The sequence below is a fragment of the Belonocnema kinseyi genome, chromosome 4 (assembly GCF_010883055.1).
Source record: "Belonocnema kinseyi isolate 2016_QV_RU_SX_M_011 chromosome 4, B_treatae_v1, whole genome shotgun sequence".
NCBI classification, from domain to species: domain Eukaryota; kingdom Metazoa; phylum Arthropoda; class Insecta; order Hymenoptera; family Cynipidae; genus Belonocnema; species Belonocnema kinseyi.
Window position 1 is genome coordinate 100,348,226 of NC_046660.1, and position 17,253 is coordinate 100,365,478.

The 17,253-nt window shown below is 28.2% G+C and overlaps 2 protein-coding genes across 3 annotated transcripts in view; one reads left to right on the forward strand and one right to left on the reverse strand.

The window, feature by feature from the left end:
• LOC117171892 (dual specificity mitogen-activated protein kinase kinase 6) overlaps positions 1-1,545 on the reverse strand; it is an 8,528-nt gene extending 6,983 nt beyond the window's left edge. Inside the window, exons 1-2 of the mRNA XM_033359539.1 lie at positions 1,417-1,545; positions 1,041-1,209 (exon numbers count right to left, since the gene is read on the reverse strand). Coding sequence (XP_033215430.1) covers positions 1,041-1,105 — 65 coding nt within the window. The 5' untranslated portion in view covers positions 1,106-1,209; positions 1,417-1,545. The remainder of the gene's footprint in view (positions 1-1,040; positions 1,210-1,416) is intronic.
• A 423-nt stretch (positions 1,546-1,968) lies between these two features.
• Positions 1,969-17,253, forward strand: part of LOC117171175 (diacylglycerol kinase epsilon) — a 17,416-nt gene continuing 2,131 nt past the window's right edge. Inside the window, exons 1-9 of one of the 2 annotated variants that reach the window (XM_033358241.1) lie at positions 1,969-2,403; positions 2,497-2,686; positions 6,081-6,252; positions 6,359-6,489; positions 6,597-6,744; positions 7,460-7,677; positions 11,086-11,231; positions 11,308-11,479; positions 11,544-11,724. In XM_033358241.1, coding sequence (XP_033214132.1) covers positions 2,522-2,686; positions 6,081-6,252; positions 6,359-6,489; positions 6,597-6,744; positions 7,460-7,677; positions 11,086-11,231; positions 11,308-11,479; positions 11,544-11,724 — 1,333 coding nt within the window. In that variant the 5' untranslated portion in view covers positions 1,969-2,403; positions 2,497-2,521. The remainder of the gene's footprint in view (positions 2,404-2,496; positions 2,687-6,080; positions 6,253-6,358; positions 6,490-6,596; positions 6,745-7,459; positions 7,678-11,085; positions 11,232-11,307; positions 11,480-11,543; positions 11,725-17,253) is intronic. The other variant, XM_033358242.1, reaches the window with a different exon arrangement.

A 17,253-nucleotide genomic window follows, 5' to 3' on the forward strand; every position in this document is an offset into this window, starting at 1 on the left:
ATTAAAAAGTAAGAAAAAAGGAAATAGCAGAAAGAGTGTGAAGACAGTAATTAAATTTGAAATTAATCGATTTCAAAAGTTTTCGACTTAAAAATATTAAAATGTTGGCTTGCAATTTGAAAAAATAAAAACTGATTCACAATACTAGAAACTGTTTAATTTCAAAGAAGATTTCTTTATTTTCTACGGATAAAGCTTTAATGAGAAATTATTCAATCTTTAAAATCATCAATTAAAATGGTACAATTTTATTTAATTTTCTATTTGAAATGTAAAGGTTTTATTGTGATTAAGATTGAAATAAAGTGTAGGGAACGTTTAAAAAAACGAACAACGTCGATTAGTCGCGTTATTCTTAAAAAAAAATCGAATTTTGTATAAAAAGTAAAAAAAATCTAAAAAGCTGTAATTGGTAAGAAAATTTGGAAAGATTCAAAGCTTTCTATAAATTATCCAATGATTTTTAAAAAACCCGGTGTTGTTTACTCTCGAAAGAATAAATCAAATTATGGTCAAGTAAAAAAACTCGAATAAATATAATTTTGGAATATTATATCTACTAGTACCAAAAATGAAATTTGTATAAATTGAAAACGTATTTAAAATACATATTTAACTTACTAGAAAATTGAAATCTTAAAAATTGGAAGTAAATCACAAAAATAACTAAGAATCGTAATTGAGATTTATTATAATCAAAATAACATAAAATTTAGGAAAACGAGTTTAAAAATATTATGTCCTTTATTTTTTCATCAAATAAGAACTCTGAGGTTCGTAGTTGATATAAAATATAAGTCAAAGAAAAACCTACTTCTTTATCTGTGGTAACAATACTCCTATAAGCATTTAACAAGATTTTTAATTTGTTTGCCTCCAAAATGATATATAAAAATCATTTAAAAACAATTTTAGCAATTCAAGAAGTTCGAAACCTGGCGGTGGACAAAAATTTTACAGACACACTAGAGCCTCAGAATATTTTTTCAAATTAAAATGTATACACATTTTTGCAAAAAGATTGCAAAATGTAAACTTACAAAGGAGCAGGAGCTTCTGTTGAGACCTGGAGTTTCAAGTTCTTTTTTGGTCGTTTCAAAGCCATGACGCCGGATTTGAGAAAATGGAAAGCGAGCCGTGGTTTAGGCTCAAAGGTAATTCACTTTTTACACATATTTTTCACTGAGGTGGCTGAGAAGAGACGATAATCTGTAATGACATACTTTATACACTTCTGTATCGCTAATGATGCTGCACTGTGTAAATATGCGTTTGAATAGGTTATCTTATTAAGGGAGAGCGGATTGATCACGGCAGAAAACAAAGTATAGAACGTTATTGTACTGCGTTATGCATTGATGGTATTCCGATGTAATAGTAAGTCCGGTTTTATTTTATTTAACGGCACTACATTACCTCGTATGAATTTTATGATAAAGTTCTAAAACATCGATGTCCATATATGAAGTTTTTATCCAACTTAAATTGTTGCCTGAAGGTGGCCGCCATGCGGAAGATCACAGACAGAATGTCCAACTGTCATAACTGAATTTTAAATTAAAAATATTATTACTTTATTTCCTAGAGATATTTAATTAATTTAAGATCAGTGTAAAATATTTATCTTATCTGGAACAAACTTTAAGTTTTAATTACTTCTCTTAACACATTAAGTAATTTTTAATAAATTTAAATTACCCGCGTGGTAGAGAACTTTCTTTTCTATATTGGCGACAGTGATCGTGGAAAGCCAAGCTCGGAATTTCGGAAGAGATTACTTACATATATCCGTTAATTTTTATTAAAAAGCAAGATTAAAAGTTATTCATCAGCAATCAAGATTTGAGAGATTTTTTATTTGTAATAGACTTGCGAAGTTTATCTTTTTTAAACAATTTTCAATAAAGGGTTAACTTCAGATGCTTTGGATAAATGACTTTTCGTTCCGTCGTCTGCTAGCCAATGGCGAACAGCGTCTCAAGGATTTCTGTCAAAAGTAGCAAAAGTGTCAAAGCAGACTGGAGAAAATGCCACAATGGGATTTCATTCAATTAAAATTAGAAAAGAACTCGTGTTGGACTGCATTTTTTTCAATGGAAATATTTGTGAGATTCTAGTGATATGTGCATAATTTCAAAAGTAAAGGAACTATCAAAGATACTATAATATCTTTGGAGTTATTGGTTGTGTGTTTGTTTACTAATTTTTATCAAATTACCGTGTAATCCGCGGCGCAAATTTAGTTTTTTATGTGTGATGGAAGTGTCATGTATTGATATGCAAATTTGCAGTAAATATGAATTAGTTTTTTTATAACTGAATGATTAAGAAGTGTTCTTAGTGCGTGACAATCGTTCTTCCTCCCCTTTTTATATTCTTATGGCATAATTTCTCATTCTGTGGGTTAGTTAAATTACATTTTATTGCAGTTTTTCATTCCATATTTCTACAAAACACAATGAGAATTTGCTACATCATATCTTTCGTTTGTTGTAGCAATAAATATTTCCTAAGAAGTACCATGTGGGAAAAGGAATTCTGCTCGGTAATTTTGCCGACAATATCGACGATGCTATTTGTCGCATTTACTTTCAATGTCATAAGATATTTGGTTGGTGATCAGCACATTCACATAAGAGATTCTACCAAAAAACACAGCTGGAAAAGTATTCGAGGAGTATCAAAGGTTTCTCATATATAAAATACTATATGCGTACAAATAATATATATATAATATTAAAACATTTAAAGAATCATTGTAGAATCTAGAATGTAGAGAAACTGTAAATAAATTGTTCATTTGTGGGTGATTCTGAACCAATTTATTTTGATTATTACCTTTTCCAAATAGGAAAAGGATCAATAAAAAAATTGTAATACATTTCGAAAGTTGCTAATATTTAATACATTCTTTTTACAGAAATTTAAATAAAAGATTTCTTATAAGAAAGTTGAGGTAAACTATTTGCATTCATTTGAAATAACTCTTATAATATTAATATGCAAACTCTGCAGATTGAAACGAATCCTGAGTTTAGTGTCTATTTAGGGATTGTCCATATATTACGTAAGACGTTTTTCTGTTGTTTGAATAAAGACGAAAATAATATTTTTATCAAGTTGAAAAGGACACAGCGATATAAACAAAAGAAAAATGTCTTACGTAATATATGGACGATCCCTTATTAAAAATTATTATTTAATTAAATTATTAAAGAAATGAAAAATGTATTAAAATTATAAAAAAAATTTAAGTTATTAAAAAATTTGTATTAAAAGATCGAAAAGGAATCTATTTTGTCATGAATAATTTTATGCAAAATGAGCATGAAAAAGATTCTCAATTAAAAAACAGATTTCCAAACTACCTCACTTTTCGGCTCATTAGAGACCAAAAAGTAACTACTAAAAAAAAAGAGGCAGAAAAAAGGAAAAAGTCAACCAAAACCAACCTCACTTTTTCCTTTCTACGTCTTTTTTATATTGCTAGGAATTATTTATTATAATAAGAACGAAAAACAATCATTTTAAACAAGAATGACACCTTTTTGATTGATCCCAATATTTAGTTTTGTTAATTTAAAAAAATCCTGATATTTTTAACAGTTTCACAAATTTTCAATGATATTTCCCGAATTTAATTTTTTTTTAAGTGAGAGAATGGTTTTGATTGACTTTTTCCTTTTGTATCCCTGTTTTTTTAGTTGTTATTCTTTGTTCTAATGAGACGAAAAGTGAGGTAGTTTGGAAGTCTGGTTTTTAATTGTTAATCGTTTTTATGATCATTTTGCATAAAAGATATATTTCTTTTCGAACTTTTAATTATAAATTCTTTATTTTGGACCATTCGTGTAAAAATACACAAAAAATGTGATATGTATCAGAATTAATGTAAACTTTAAAGAGCTCTGTCTAACAACAATATCGTAAAACTGAAATACTATCAGTATATATGTATTTTTTGCATATATTTCGAAAAAATAATGATGCCTTATTAAACAAAATGTAGTTACTTACTACCTGAGGCACCCGAATTAACATATAGTTAGAATGTAATCAAATGAAAAGGAAGAAAATGGAAACAATATGAAACATGTAATCAAGGAATTATACACTGACAGAAAATTAATACCGTTTGGTCCTCTAGAAAAATATTCATCAGAAATTAAATTTTTAAACTATTTTTTAATTTACTATTACGTATTTCCAATTATGTAATATTGTTTATGTATTTTTATAGATTTTCAACAAGATAAACATCACCTAAAGTAACCATACCATTTTTTATATCTTTTGAAATTTGTTGAAATTTCTTAGAATCTTTTAAAATACTTTTAATTCTTTCAAATATTACACATTTTTTAAATCTTTGAAAATATTTTGAAATATTAAAAAAACTCTTCAAATTGTTCAAATTTCTTGAAACTACGTGGAGCTACATGCAATTTGATGATATTCCTTGAAATATATTAAAATATTTGAAATCATGTGAAATTTATTAAAATACCTCATTAAGAGCCTTTAAAGTCTATTGACTTCTTGTTAAGCAGTTCAAAACTCCTTCTAGTTTTTTAAATTGCCATAAAATCTTTTAATTCCGTTTAAATCTCTTGAAATGTGTAAATCATCCTAAAATGTGGACAATTGTTTAACATTTTTTGGAAATATCTTCAAATATTTGAAAATCTTTCTAAGTCTTGGAAATCCTTTGAAACCCCTAAATTTTTGTGAATAAATTCTTGAAAATGTTTTTAAATTATTATAAAACTCCATGAAATCACCTGACGTTATATGTAATTTGATTTAATTCCTTGAAATTCCTAGAAATCCATTGAAATATTTGAGGTTTGGGAAATTCATTAAAATACCTGATTAAAAGTTTTTACAATCCTCTGAAATTTCTTAACCTCTTGAAATCTTGTAAATTATCCTAAAATGTTGAAATTGTTTAAAATGTTTGGAAATATCTTTAAATATTGCAAAATCTATCCAAATCTTTGAAATCCTTTGAAAACCCTCAATTTTTTTGAATAAATTCTTGAAAGTGTTTTAAAAATATGATAAAATTCCTTGAAATCACGTGAAGTTATATTTAATTTGATGATATTCTTTGAAATTCCTAGAAATCCATTGAAATATTTGAGGTCTAGGAAATTCATTAAAATACCTAATTAAAAGCCTTTAAAATCCTTAGCAATTTTTTTAGCTCTTGAAAATTCCTTCTAGTCTTGTAAAATATACTAAAATATTTTGAATTCTTTGAAAAATCTTGAAATTTTTTCAAGTTCTTGACCTCCTTTAAAATATTGTAAAAGTTGACAATTGTTTAAAATGTTTGGAAATATCTTGAAATATTTGAAAATATCTTCAATTCCTTGAAATCACGCGAAGTTACATGTAATTTGACGATATTCCTTATAATTCCCAGAAATTCATTGAAATATTTGAGATCTTTGGAAATTTATTTAAATAACTTATTTAAAAGCCTTTAAAATCTTTTGAAATTGTTTCAGCTCTTAACATTTTTTCAAAACACTTAAATTCTTTTAAATTCTTTGAAATCTCTGGATATTTCTCCAAGTTCTTGAAATCCTATACAGTAACCTAAAATTTTGTTAAAAATGTTTGGAAATATCTTGAAATATTTAAGAATCTCGTCAAATATTTGAAATTCTTTGAAAATCCGCATTGTTGTCAATAAATTCTTAAAAATGTTATAAAAAGATTATAAAGCTCCCTGAAATCCCGTGAAATTATATAAAATCTGTAGATATTATTTGAAATCTCTTGTTTTTATGGATATTTTTTTACTGAATGGTAAAAAATCAAAATGCTAATCTAATTGTACGGATATTGAAGTTTTTAATACTTTACAATACAGTTATGTACTGTAGTTACTAAACATTAACGTATACTATAATTTTGGACACATTAATAACTTATCAGCTGGCCCTCCCATATAACAGGCCCCCGCTTACCCATAAAAGAGCTTTTGCGTAATTTATGGATGGCCCCATACTGATTTTCCTATAATATTTGTTCATAAGGGTTTTATAAAAGGTTATTTACTTCGTCTATAGGTTTTTTACTGCACAATTTGTGAAGTTTTATTATTGAACATGGAAGGACTAATTTGTGATTCTTGTGGAGTCTGTGCTGACCATAATTGCATAAAACTCGCAAATAAAAAATTAAAATGCAAAGCTATAACTTCATCAAACGATCAGCCGATGAAACATCATTGGGTTAAAGGTGCGGATCCACAAAAGGAAATTTATAAAAACGAATACTTGAGTAGTTTCATTTTTATTTAATTTTAATCAAAATACCCCCTGTAAAAGATTATTTCTGAATATAGGGAATTTACCACTTGTCGCACATTGTGACGTATGTAAGGAAGAATGTGATATAGAGCCAGGTCTCAAAGATTTCTGGTGTTGTTGGTGTCAACGATGCGTCCATGAAACCTGCAAGGAATCTATCGATGAGGTATTTTCTGAATTTAATCGAATGATTAATTTTAAATGGAAAAGTTATTAAATTAATTGTATAAATCTAGTGTTAATAAAACACTACATATTTTACTTCTTTTACAGATTTGCGACTTTGGTAAATTCAAGTTGATGATAATTCCTCCAGGAAGTCTAGAGGTAATCAATAGGCGAAGTACAATGAGACGTCAAATGCGACTTCGATCTATTATTCCACCCACTTGGGCAAATTGGAATCCCCTTATAGTTGTTGGTAAGATATATTTTCATCTGCAGAATTCTTGAAAATTGGAAGAAAAAAAACAAGATTTTAACTGAACAATTTGGACAACACACCTTGAGATATCTCCATAAAAAAATTAAATAAGTAACAGTAAAGAAAAAGCAACATACAAATTACCTTCCTTCTTTTTTATCGTTAAATGTTTTCAATCACAATAACAAAAATTCCAAAACATCTACCAACGTTTCGGTGTTCATTCAACGCCCTTTTCACGTTGATAAAAACGAATTTTTTAACATGCCAAAACTCTTATTGAATCTGTTCAAAATGGTAATCTAAAAATTGAATTGATTTCGAACTTTTTTAACATAAATTGAATAGTTTTCGAAATTTGACCAAAATAGGGTAGAACAAAAGTATTAAATGAACGATATAATTTTGCTTCTTTTTGAGTGTCTGAAGCTAAACTAATATTTTTCTTGATTTTAATTTGTTCGATTGTAATTTTAATAAGCTTGTAATATGTTGGCAGATTTTTGGTAAATGTTTTTTATTGTAATTATAAAAAAAGAAGGAAAGGGATTTGGACTTTTTTTCCGTTTTCAAATTTAAATATACATTTTTTATGGTGTGTCCTCCAAATTTAAATTAGATTCCTGTTTCTATTTCTAAGAATTTTGTGGTTCAATTTTAATGTTTGTTAATTTGCAAAATATTTATGATGCGTATTCATAATTTCTGCCAGCAAATAGAAAATCGGGAAACAATGATGGACAAGAAATTCTTTCACTATTTCGAAGATTGCTTAACCCAGCACAAGTAGTTGATCTTGCTGAACGTGATCCAGTAGCTGCACTTGAATGGTGTTGTTTATTAGGCAATACTCCTTGTAATATTCTTGTTGCTGGTGGAGATGGTACAGTTGCCTGGCTTTTGAATTCAATTCATAAGCTTCGACTTGAGGTGAGTTTTATCGTTTACTTATAAATTATTTTTCCCTTCTAAATGTAAGTACTTTCAAGCTGGATATTAAATACTTCTCATTATTTATTAATTATCCCAATGTGACAGTTTATTCGTGTTTATTAGTGGTCGTTAGTTTGACATCTTATAGATTGGTCTTCACATTTAAAGTAGAGGCGGCGTCTCTGTTTTCTGAAGAGGTCTGTCGAGGGCGAGTTTACTAAAAAGGCTCTGTTTGTTTGTTATTCAAGTTGCAAAATGCCAAAAAACCCATAATTTTTCATATTTGAGCTGCCTGCTCTGTAGCATTAATTGATTTTACCTCAAAAAGATGAAAAACATAGATTTAAAATTTATTAACAAATCCTAATAACTTAGATAAAGTTCGTGCAATCTGTTCAATTGTTATAAACAAATTTATGAACAAAATCTATTATTGCTGTAGATTGAAGCCTGGAAGTTCTTTTCATCACGTTTTCCCCCGCGAAATCGAGTGAAATTAATGTTTCGTTGAAATCAAACACTAAAGTATAATTTTTTTGATTTTTATAAACAAATTTAATAGTTAAGCGCCTCTTTATATATAAAATGCATTTTTTCTGTGCAATCATTAGGTTAGCCTTCAAAAATGAAAATTACATAACAAAAATGGACCATCAAAATATTTACCATTTTTATAAACAATACTGATTAACAAATCCATTAAACAGTCACTCTGATAGAAAAATTCATTTTTTTTGCATAATTGTTCATTTTATCCCTAAATTAATATTCTGATGGAGGAAACTGACATTTGACAATATTTTTCATTTTTATCAACAATTCTGCTCAACAAATGCATTTAATAGACGCTTTCAAATAGGAAAAATCTATTTCCTGATGAAATGTTGATTATATCAAGAGACACAAGCGATTTTCAGTTGTTTCGTTTTTTAATTGTTCCGGTTCTCATATTTTCCTGTCACTTAACGTTCAATTGCTACGCTGTTTTTTTTTGAAGTACATTGAAAAGTTCAAGCACGTATCCATTGAATTTTTGTGTTTTTCCCGACTTTCATTATTTACGACTCTTGAGTCTCTTAAGTTTCTGAAATCTTTTAAATTTATTCGAAATATTTGACATCTTTTTGAAATCTTCGGAAAAACATGGCAATTTTGTCAAATCTTTAAAAAAACTTTGCGAAATATTTGGTTATATTTGTGAAATTATTGAAATCTTTGTGAAATATTTGAAGTATTCGTGAAGTCTCCTAAATATATATTCGAAATCTTTTTGAGATTATTGAAATCTTTGAAATCTATCTGAAATCTTTATGAAAAAATAGAAGTCTTCATGAAATCCTTGAAATCTATCTGAAATCTGTGAAAGATTTAAAAACTTTATGAAATCTTCCGAAAAACATTTCATATTTGTCAAATCTTTGAAAATGTTTGGTAATATTTGGGAAATTATTTAAATCTTTGTGAAGAATTTCGGAAAGCATTGAATTTGTTTAATCTTTGTGGAATCTTTGGAAGTTCTTTAAAAATCTTTTCAAAATATTTGAAATATTTTGTAATATTTGCGAAATTTTTGTGAAATATTTGAGAAATGATTGAAGTATTTGCGAATTCTTTTAAATATGTTCGAAATCTTTGTGAAATCATTGAAAACTTTGTTCAATCTTTGAAATATATCTGAAATCTTTGTGAAATAATAGAAATCTTTGAAATTTGTCTAAAATCTTTGCGAAATATTTTTATTCTTTGTGAAATCTTTGTGAAATTATTAAAATCTTTGTGAAATATTTGAGAAATAATTGAAGTCTGCGAAGACTTTTAAATATACTTGAAAGTTTTGAAATCTTTGCGAGATCATTAGAAAATCTTTGTCCAATCTTTGAAATCCATCTGAATTTTTTTTTAATAATAGAAGTCTTTGTGATATCTTTAAAATCTTTGAGAAATCATTAAAATCTTTGTGAAATCTTTGCGAATCCTCTCAAAATCTTTACGAAATATTTGAAATCTGGGTGAAATGATTAGGAAATTCTTGAAATCTTTATTCAATCTTTGAAATTTTTGTAAAATCTTTTAAATCTGTCCGAAATCTTTGCGCAATCTGTAAAATTTCTGTGCAATGTTTGAAATCTTTGGCAATATGAATTTTATACCCGCATTGACTATTTATCATTGATTGTTTATTTATTATTTATGTTTAATTTTTAAATATTATAATATTATTTTAATATGTACAAATGGTACCACTAAATATTATAAGTCTATCCCCCTGCGCCCTACAAAAAAACAGGCTCTGCCGCTTCAGATTTACAGCAACATGAAGTTGTTCCTGATGCATCATTTGAAAATGATTAATTTTTAATGACTTTAATATCCTAATTTAAAAATCCAGCAATTTTAAGCGAACTTTCTGCTTGTGTATTTTTTAATGACCCCAAGTTTAAGTACATTTACAAAGTACGTAATACATTTTTTAGGAACTTTTAACATCCCCCTAACCCACTCCCGTGTGATTCTTTTTTTATTGTTCTTAAAATGTATATTTTATATTTAAATTAATAGTTTTGCATGCGATTTTAAGGCATTGTAACTAAAGTTGTTTTGCCTGAAAAGCTTAGATTCCAGAATATTTTTTTAAAGTTTCTCAATCAGGAACGTTATAAAAAATCGTTAATGTACCATTTTTATTTTAATGTTTATTATCATGTACCAAATTTATAATGTGCAATTTTATTTCATTTTGCAATAGTGTATACTTTTGACGTAATTTAGGAATCAATTTATCATAACTGTCCCAATCTAAAAATCAGATTAAAGAATCGACGCAAACTTGAGCAAAATGTAGTCCTATTAGAATTAAATGATAGTTTATGAAGACAAATTTTTATTGCGGGACGCATTTACGGAGGACAGTAAAAAATAAATTAGACTTTTTCTTTTTTTACTGGAAAGAAACCTTACGTTTTTCCTTCAAATGCCTTCAGTTAGGTTAAAAAATCAAAATTTTATTATTCATTTGTATTTTTTTTCTTTTCAGACAAAAAAAAAAGAAAGTAAATAGAGCCCTAAGTTTAAGAAAATCTAATTCATCGTTGATCTCCATTCCTAAAGGCAAAATATTTACTTCTTCAAAAAATGCTTATAATTAATGGAATGGTTGTGAAAAACCCTATCGAAACTGTATTGGAAAACATTTTTTTCTGTTATTAACAGAGTTCTGAATCACCAAAGTAGATGGTGGTTTTAAAATAATGATCCATACATTAAAAGACTTCTAATTTTTAATTTAGCGTTATTAAAAATTTGGGAAATTTATTGAGATTTTCACTGCTAATAAGAAACTTTTCGCGTGCCTAGCGCCTAAATCATAACTGCTATTTTTTTATAAAGAAGTCTCATTATTTATAGCCTATTCCATCTGTGGGAATATTACCCTTGGGAACAGGCAATGATCTCTCTCGAGTTCTCGGTTGGGGAAAAGAACACGAGTCTGACCTGGATCCAGGCGAGATTTTGCAGCGGATTCAGATGGCTAGCAAAGTAAATCTCGATAGGTACGTATTGAAATTCTTCTTTTTTTCTCTTTATCAACTTTTGCGACTTAATCTTCTGTTTCTTTTAATTCGCCAGATGGAACGTGACTATAAAGCCTTCGGGAAGTAGTCTCGGTTTCATAGGATCTCAACAGCATTTATTCATGTACAATTATTTGAGCATCGGCGTTGATGCTCAAGTGACTCTTAATTTTCACAGGACACGTGAAAGTCGCTTCTACCTCTTTAGTCATAGAATATTCAATAAGGTAGGATTTTCTATAAAGGTTTATAAAAATATGAATCAGGATGGTGACTTTGAACATATTGCAGCTTCTATATCTTTGCTTTGGAACTCAACAAGCTGTTGAAAGAGAGTATAAAGATCTGGACAAGCGGATTGAAGTTTACATGGAAGGAAAACGAGTTGAGTTGCCCTCAGTCGAAAGTATCGTGGTCTTAAACATTCCTTCCTGGGGTGCGGGGGTGGATCTCTGGGGAATGGGTCTCGAAGGTAAATATTACTATACGAGGGGTACATAATTCAAAAGAATATATAGAATTCAAAGGGTATTTTTAAGGCAGTATTCTAATTTAAAACGTTCGAGAAAAAGCTATTTTTAGGAATTTTTCTGAGATTATTAATAATGATATCGATGTAGGGTTTATTAGGCTTAATAAACAACCTCTTGAAATACTTAAAAAAAATTTTTTTTTCATTCATTTTATGCACTTTTTATACATAACAACGTCAGTAAGGGATCGTCCATAAATTACGTAACGCGTTTTTCTTTTGTTTGAATAAAGACTAGCATGAAATTGATGTGAAGTTGAGAAAGACACAACGATATAAACAAAAGAAAAAAGTGTTACGTAATATATGGACGATCCCTAAAGTCAAATCCTCAACAAGTGGGTAGGTCCAAGCTGTTGAAAGCATCTCGAGAATGGGTGGTCTGAAAAAAATTTTTTAATAGCTTTAGATTCATCAGGACTACATCAACTGGCTGAACTAGGTTTTTTGATATATATGAAAAAATAACAAAATGGCGGTGAAAAAATGAAACAAAAACGAAAAAAGTGGGATTATTTTCACCGTTACTGGAGTCATACTGAATCTAAAACTGTGATTTTTTTGTTTCGGATACCCCATTCTTTAGATTTTTACAAAAACGCGTATCTACCTACTTTTTGAGAAGTTGGCTTTCACTGAGGTTGTTATGTATAAAAAGTGCAAAAAATAAATAAAAAATATTTTCAAATGTATTTCAAGAGTGTGTTTATTAAGCCTAACAAATCCTACACCGATATCATTATTAATAATCTCAGAAAAAATTAATCAAAATAGCTTTTTGTCAAGCGTTTCAAAGTAGAATACTGCCTTAAAGAATAAAAAAGAATCGAGTGAAGTCTTAAGAAATCATATGAATTTAGGAAGAATTTAAAGGCGATTTTAAGGTAATTAAAAGAATTTAAAGAATAAAAAACTGTGTACATTCAGAAGAATTTAAGTAAATTTAAAATAATTGAAAAAATAAATAAATATTAAATTAAATTTAGAAAAATTACCCTCCAACTTTATTTTGATACCTAATGATCTTTTTCTCTAAATAACCAATTTTAAGATTAGCATATGTTGTCTTTTTCATAAATGTTAAGATTAATTTGAAATTTTACTTGGTGCAGTTTCGTTGGTTATAAATAACAAAAGTGCATTCATATGATATTCTCAATTTCGGAAATGTGGCTAGGTAGAGTAAAAAATCTCGTGAAAAATTGAATTTGCACAAGTTTATGGAAATTTGTGAAATGGATCATATTTTTTAATACCCAAACAAGATTGTTCTAATTTTCACATGAATGCAATATATTTTCGCCCTGCAGAATAATTTTTGTAACAAATTTCGCTTTTGTGTGGGAAAGCGGCACATAAGATTTATGATGAGCCAAGCGAAAAATTGTTTTTCTTGATAATTACTGCATTTAAGATATTAAAGATAACTTTCTCAGCGATCAAAGAGTATAAAACCTATCAAATTATAAGTCACTGTTATTTTTTGTAACTTAATTTGCTTTAAAATTGTTGGAAACTTATAAATAATTGCCTAAAGGGATGATAAATAGTTGTTAGTACTTTATTGTAACAGAAAAAAAAAGCGAGCCGCTGAGCCACATTTGACGGCAATGCAAATTCAAGAAGCAGTTAAGAAAATTGACGAGAATTCAAGGGATAAAAGGAATTACAAACAAAAAAACAGGAGAATTAAAAATAGTCCAAAGAATGAATAGAAATTCAGAAGAATTCTAATGAACATAGTAGAGTGCATTTCTACTTAGTAGAATAAAAGAAATTTAATTGAGAATATTCACTAAATAAATTAGTTAGGGGCCGTCCTTAAACTTCGTTGCCAATTTGCTGGGAGGGGGTCTGCGCATTTAATAAAAGATGACCCTGCAATAGTACAGTCTAATAGTGACTGATTCCTTTTAAAAATCGCTTTTGATATTGCCGAATTCATACTCTTTCCCATATTACCACCTTTTCATATTTCTTAAATAATTTCACCATTTCCCCTTGTTTTCGAGAATCTTCCCTTTTTATCGTTTTTTCATTTCAATGCGAACTGAATTGATAGAACCCCAAAGAAAACCGAAGTATTTTTTGTTAAAATTGAACTTTTTTATAATCCCGGTGACCCCCCACCAATGGGGTAAAACCGGTATTTATAAGTTTCATGCAAAAATCCGTTGAATCTAGTTTTCTCCTGAATCATAATGCATACGTGTCTGAAACTTGGCATAAACATTTTTTATGGCTTGAGGAAGGCTTAATTGTGAAAAAATTGTATACTTCCTTTTCAGCTTTTCGATATTTATACAAAATAAAAATTCTAAACATATGATGTGAATAGGAAGGTCTGCTCAATGGCCATATTTCCGTCTCCATTATTAAGAATCTGGGCACATCTGTACGCCTTATTTTTCCTCAGCATGACAAGTAAACACTTTTGAACAATATTGGTTAATACTGAAGAATTTGTTTAAATTAAATGCGGGTTTCTGAATAATAATACTGGAATTTATATAAGGCCTTTCCGTGCCAATCTAAGATCTCCCAGTTAACAAAGCCCGCATGGTGCGTGCACGATGTGCAGAGTTGTCAACACGTTGTGATGGCAAAAATGGTGATTTATGTGATCTCATATGCGGCGCACGTCGCGTCGGCATGCGCGTGTCGGCAAACCGCCCTCGCATAATTATAATAATTCAAAACATTTTTTAATAATTGAGGCTCTGATCGAAAACGGGGACATGAGTATGTGCCCTTATTCGATCCGACTCCTCAATTATTCAATCAATTCAGTTTCAGGAGCAATATTGGAAAAAAATTAATATTAATATATTAAGCAATATATTTTAAGAAACATTTCATACATCGATTTAACACTTTTGAAAGGTATTGTGCTCATATTTTTAGCCGCTGCTATATGTTTCTATTTAATATTTCAATCATTTTTAAACAGGGACCAGAATGTAAGTTTCGTTCCAATTTGTTGCTGCCAGTTAAATAAACGAATTTCTATCCGATCGTGAATGTGATTTCATATATCATTTAATTTGGTCTAAATCGAGAGATAGCATTTCAAAGATTAGTAAAAATGCTTTTTTTTCGATCAACAATTCAATAATCAATCATTCACAAATAAAAAGTTCAAGAGTTACCTAAGAATCTGAGAGGGGAAGGGGGGTTTACGTAGATACTTATTGTTGTCTATTCCTAATACAGAAATATTCTTATAATCACGACATGATTCTATAGAAATTAATTTCATTAAATAAATTGCAAAAATTGAAATATTACCTTTGTAATGAAAGCATTTCTAACCTCCATTTCTTCTTTTTTGAAAAAAATCTTTCCAAAATTTATCAGATATTTTTTCAAATTCTATACAAATTATTTATTAGAATTATTAATGTTTGACTTTAGAAAATATTACAATCATTACCATATAGTGACAATCTAATTAGAAATCGAAATTTAAAAAAATTTTATATTAAAATATATATATTTGTAAATTTTCGCTCTCATGCAAAACCTGTGATATGAGGAGACATAATGGTCGCACATTGTGCTGCGCGTCGTGCATACCCACTGTGCTCACCTTGGGTGAACATTCATTACTCTTAGCTTATGCGGACACAGTGCTTGCGTTCTTGGCGACACATCGGGGTTATGCGGCTACCGTGCGCCTCCACGCATTGTTATCTGGACTGTTATAAATAATTGTTTATGATGAGTCGGTGCAGGTAATATAGTTTTAAAATGTAAAATATTTCTTAGAATTTCTCTGATGGTTTCGTGATATAAAAATTCGATAACAATTTTATATAAAGTTTAAAACTTTACATTTGGTAGGTTAAAATGTCTTGAATCTTTAGAACAGAAGACATCAATGTTTTAGTAACAAAAGTAACAATAATTTTAAACTTCTGCCTAATGAAATCGCTTCATTTATTGTTCAATTAAAGATTCTAATAGTTTGATGCCAAAAAATACTGTTTTCCAGCCAAAAAAAAAAAAAACAGGGGACGTTTCTATTCTGCAACTGCATCAAAAGCTTTTAAAAAACCTATTTTCAAGAATTTCACTAAAAAAATTTGAAGAAAAAATTTTGACTCGGTTATTAGTAGCGTCAACAAAGCATTTTAGTTGGAAATCGAGTTTTTAATTCCAAGTATTTTTTTTAATGTTTTTTTTTGGTGTTCAAAAGTCTACTATTATATTTTTGGTTCGGAATTCATTTCTTTCGATCAAAAATTCTACTATTTGGTTGAAAATTTCATAATTTTGTTGAAAACTTACTTATTTTGTAGAAAATTTGTTTCATTTTTGATTCAAAATTAATTTATTCAACTGAAAATTTAACTATTTCATTTTTTGTTGAAAATTTATATTTTAAATTGAAAATATATTTTTTGTAGTAAAAAATTTAACTATTTTATTTTTTGTTGAGAATTGATATTTTAAATTGAAAATAGATTTTTTCTAATTAAAGATTCGTTTTTTCTGCTTGAAGATTGGACTATTTATGCAGTTGAAAATTCATATTTTTGGTGGAAAATTAATGATCATGAATTAATTGATCATGTTTGTTTAAAATTAATTTATTGTTGAGGATTCAACTATTTTGTCAAAAATCTTTTTTGGTTGAATTTGTTTCTTGTCGTTGAAAAGTATTTCTTAAACTGAAAATTTAACTGTTCCGCTTTTTGTTGAAAACTTATCCTTTTTAGTTGAAAAATCAACTATATGATTGAAAATTCTTGTATTTTCCTGAAAATTCGTTTTTTGCTATAAACTTTATCTTCTTGGTTAAAAATTCCTTTTCGTGACTTAAAAATTCATCTTTCTGCGTTGAATATAAACTGATTTCTTGAAAATTCAACTTTTTTGGTTGTAAATTCAACTGTATTCTAAAAAAATTCGTCTTTTTGGCTTGAAAATTCAAGGATATGGTTAAAAATCCAATTGATGTGTCAGAAATTTAATTATTTTGTTAAAAATTCAACTCGTTTCTTAAATTCATCTTCGTTCGTTGAAAATTAAGTTTTTGGTTGAAAATTCAACTGTCTTTGAAAAAATTCGTCTTTTTGGTTTGAAAATGTAACTATTTGGTTAAAAGTTTAACTATTTTGTTGTAAATTGGTCTAGTTTGCTTGAACGTTTAACTATTTCATTGTTAATGCATCTGTTTGATTACAAATTAATTTTTTCTTGTCGAAAATTCCTCTTTTCGGGTACCGAATTAATCTTTTTTTGGTACAAATTTAATCTTTATTTCTTGAAAATTCAAATATTTGGTTGAAAATGCAATATATTTCGACTTGGACTTTATTTTATTTTAGATAATAATTTCTTTATTATTACTTTATTTTCTTAAAAATCATCATATTTTCCTTGTTTTGAGAGCATTTTTGGTAATTGAAATTACTACAAATTAAAAAAAAAAATAAAATAAAATGTGAAATCCGGTCGACAAAG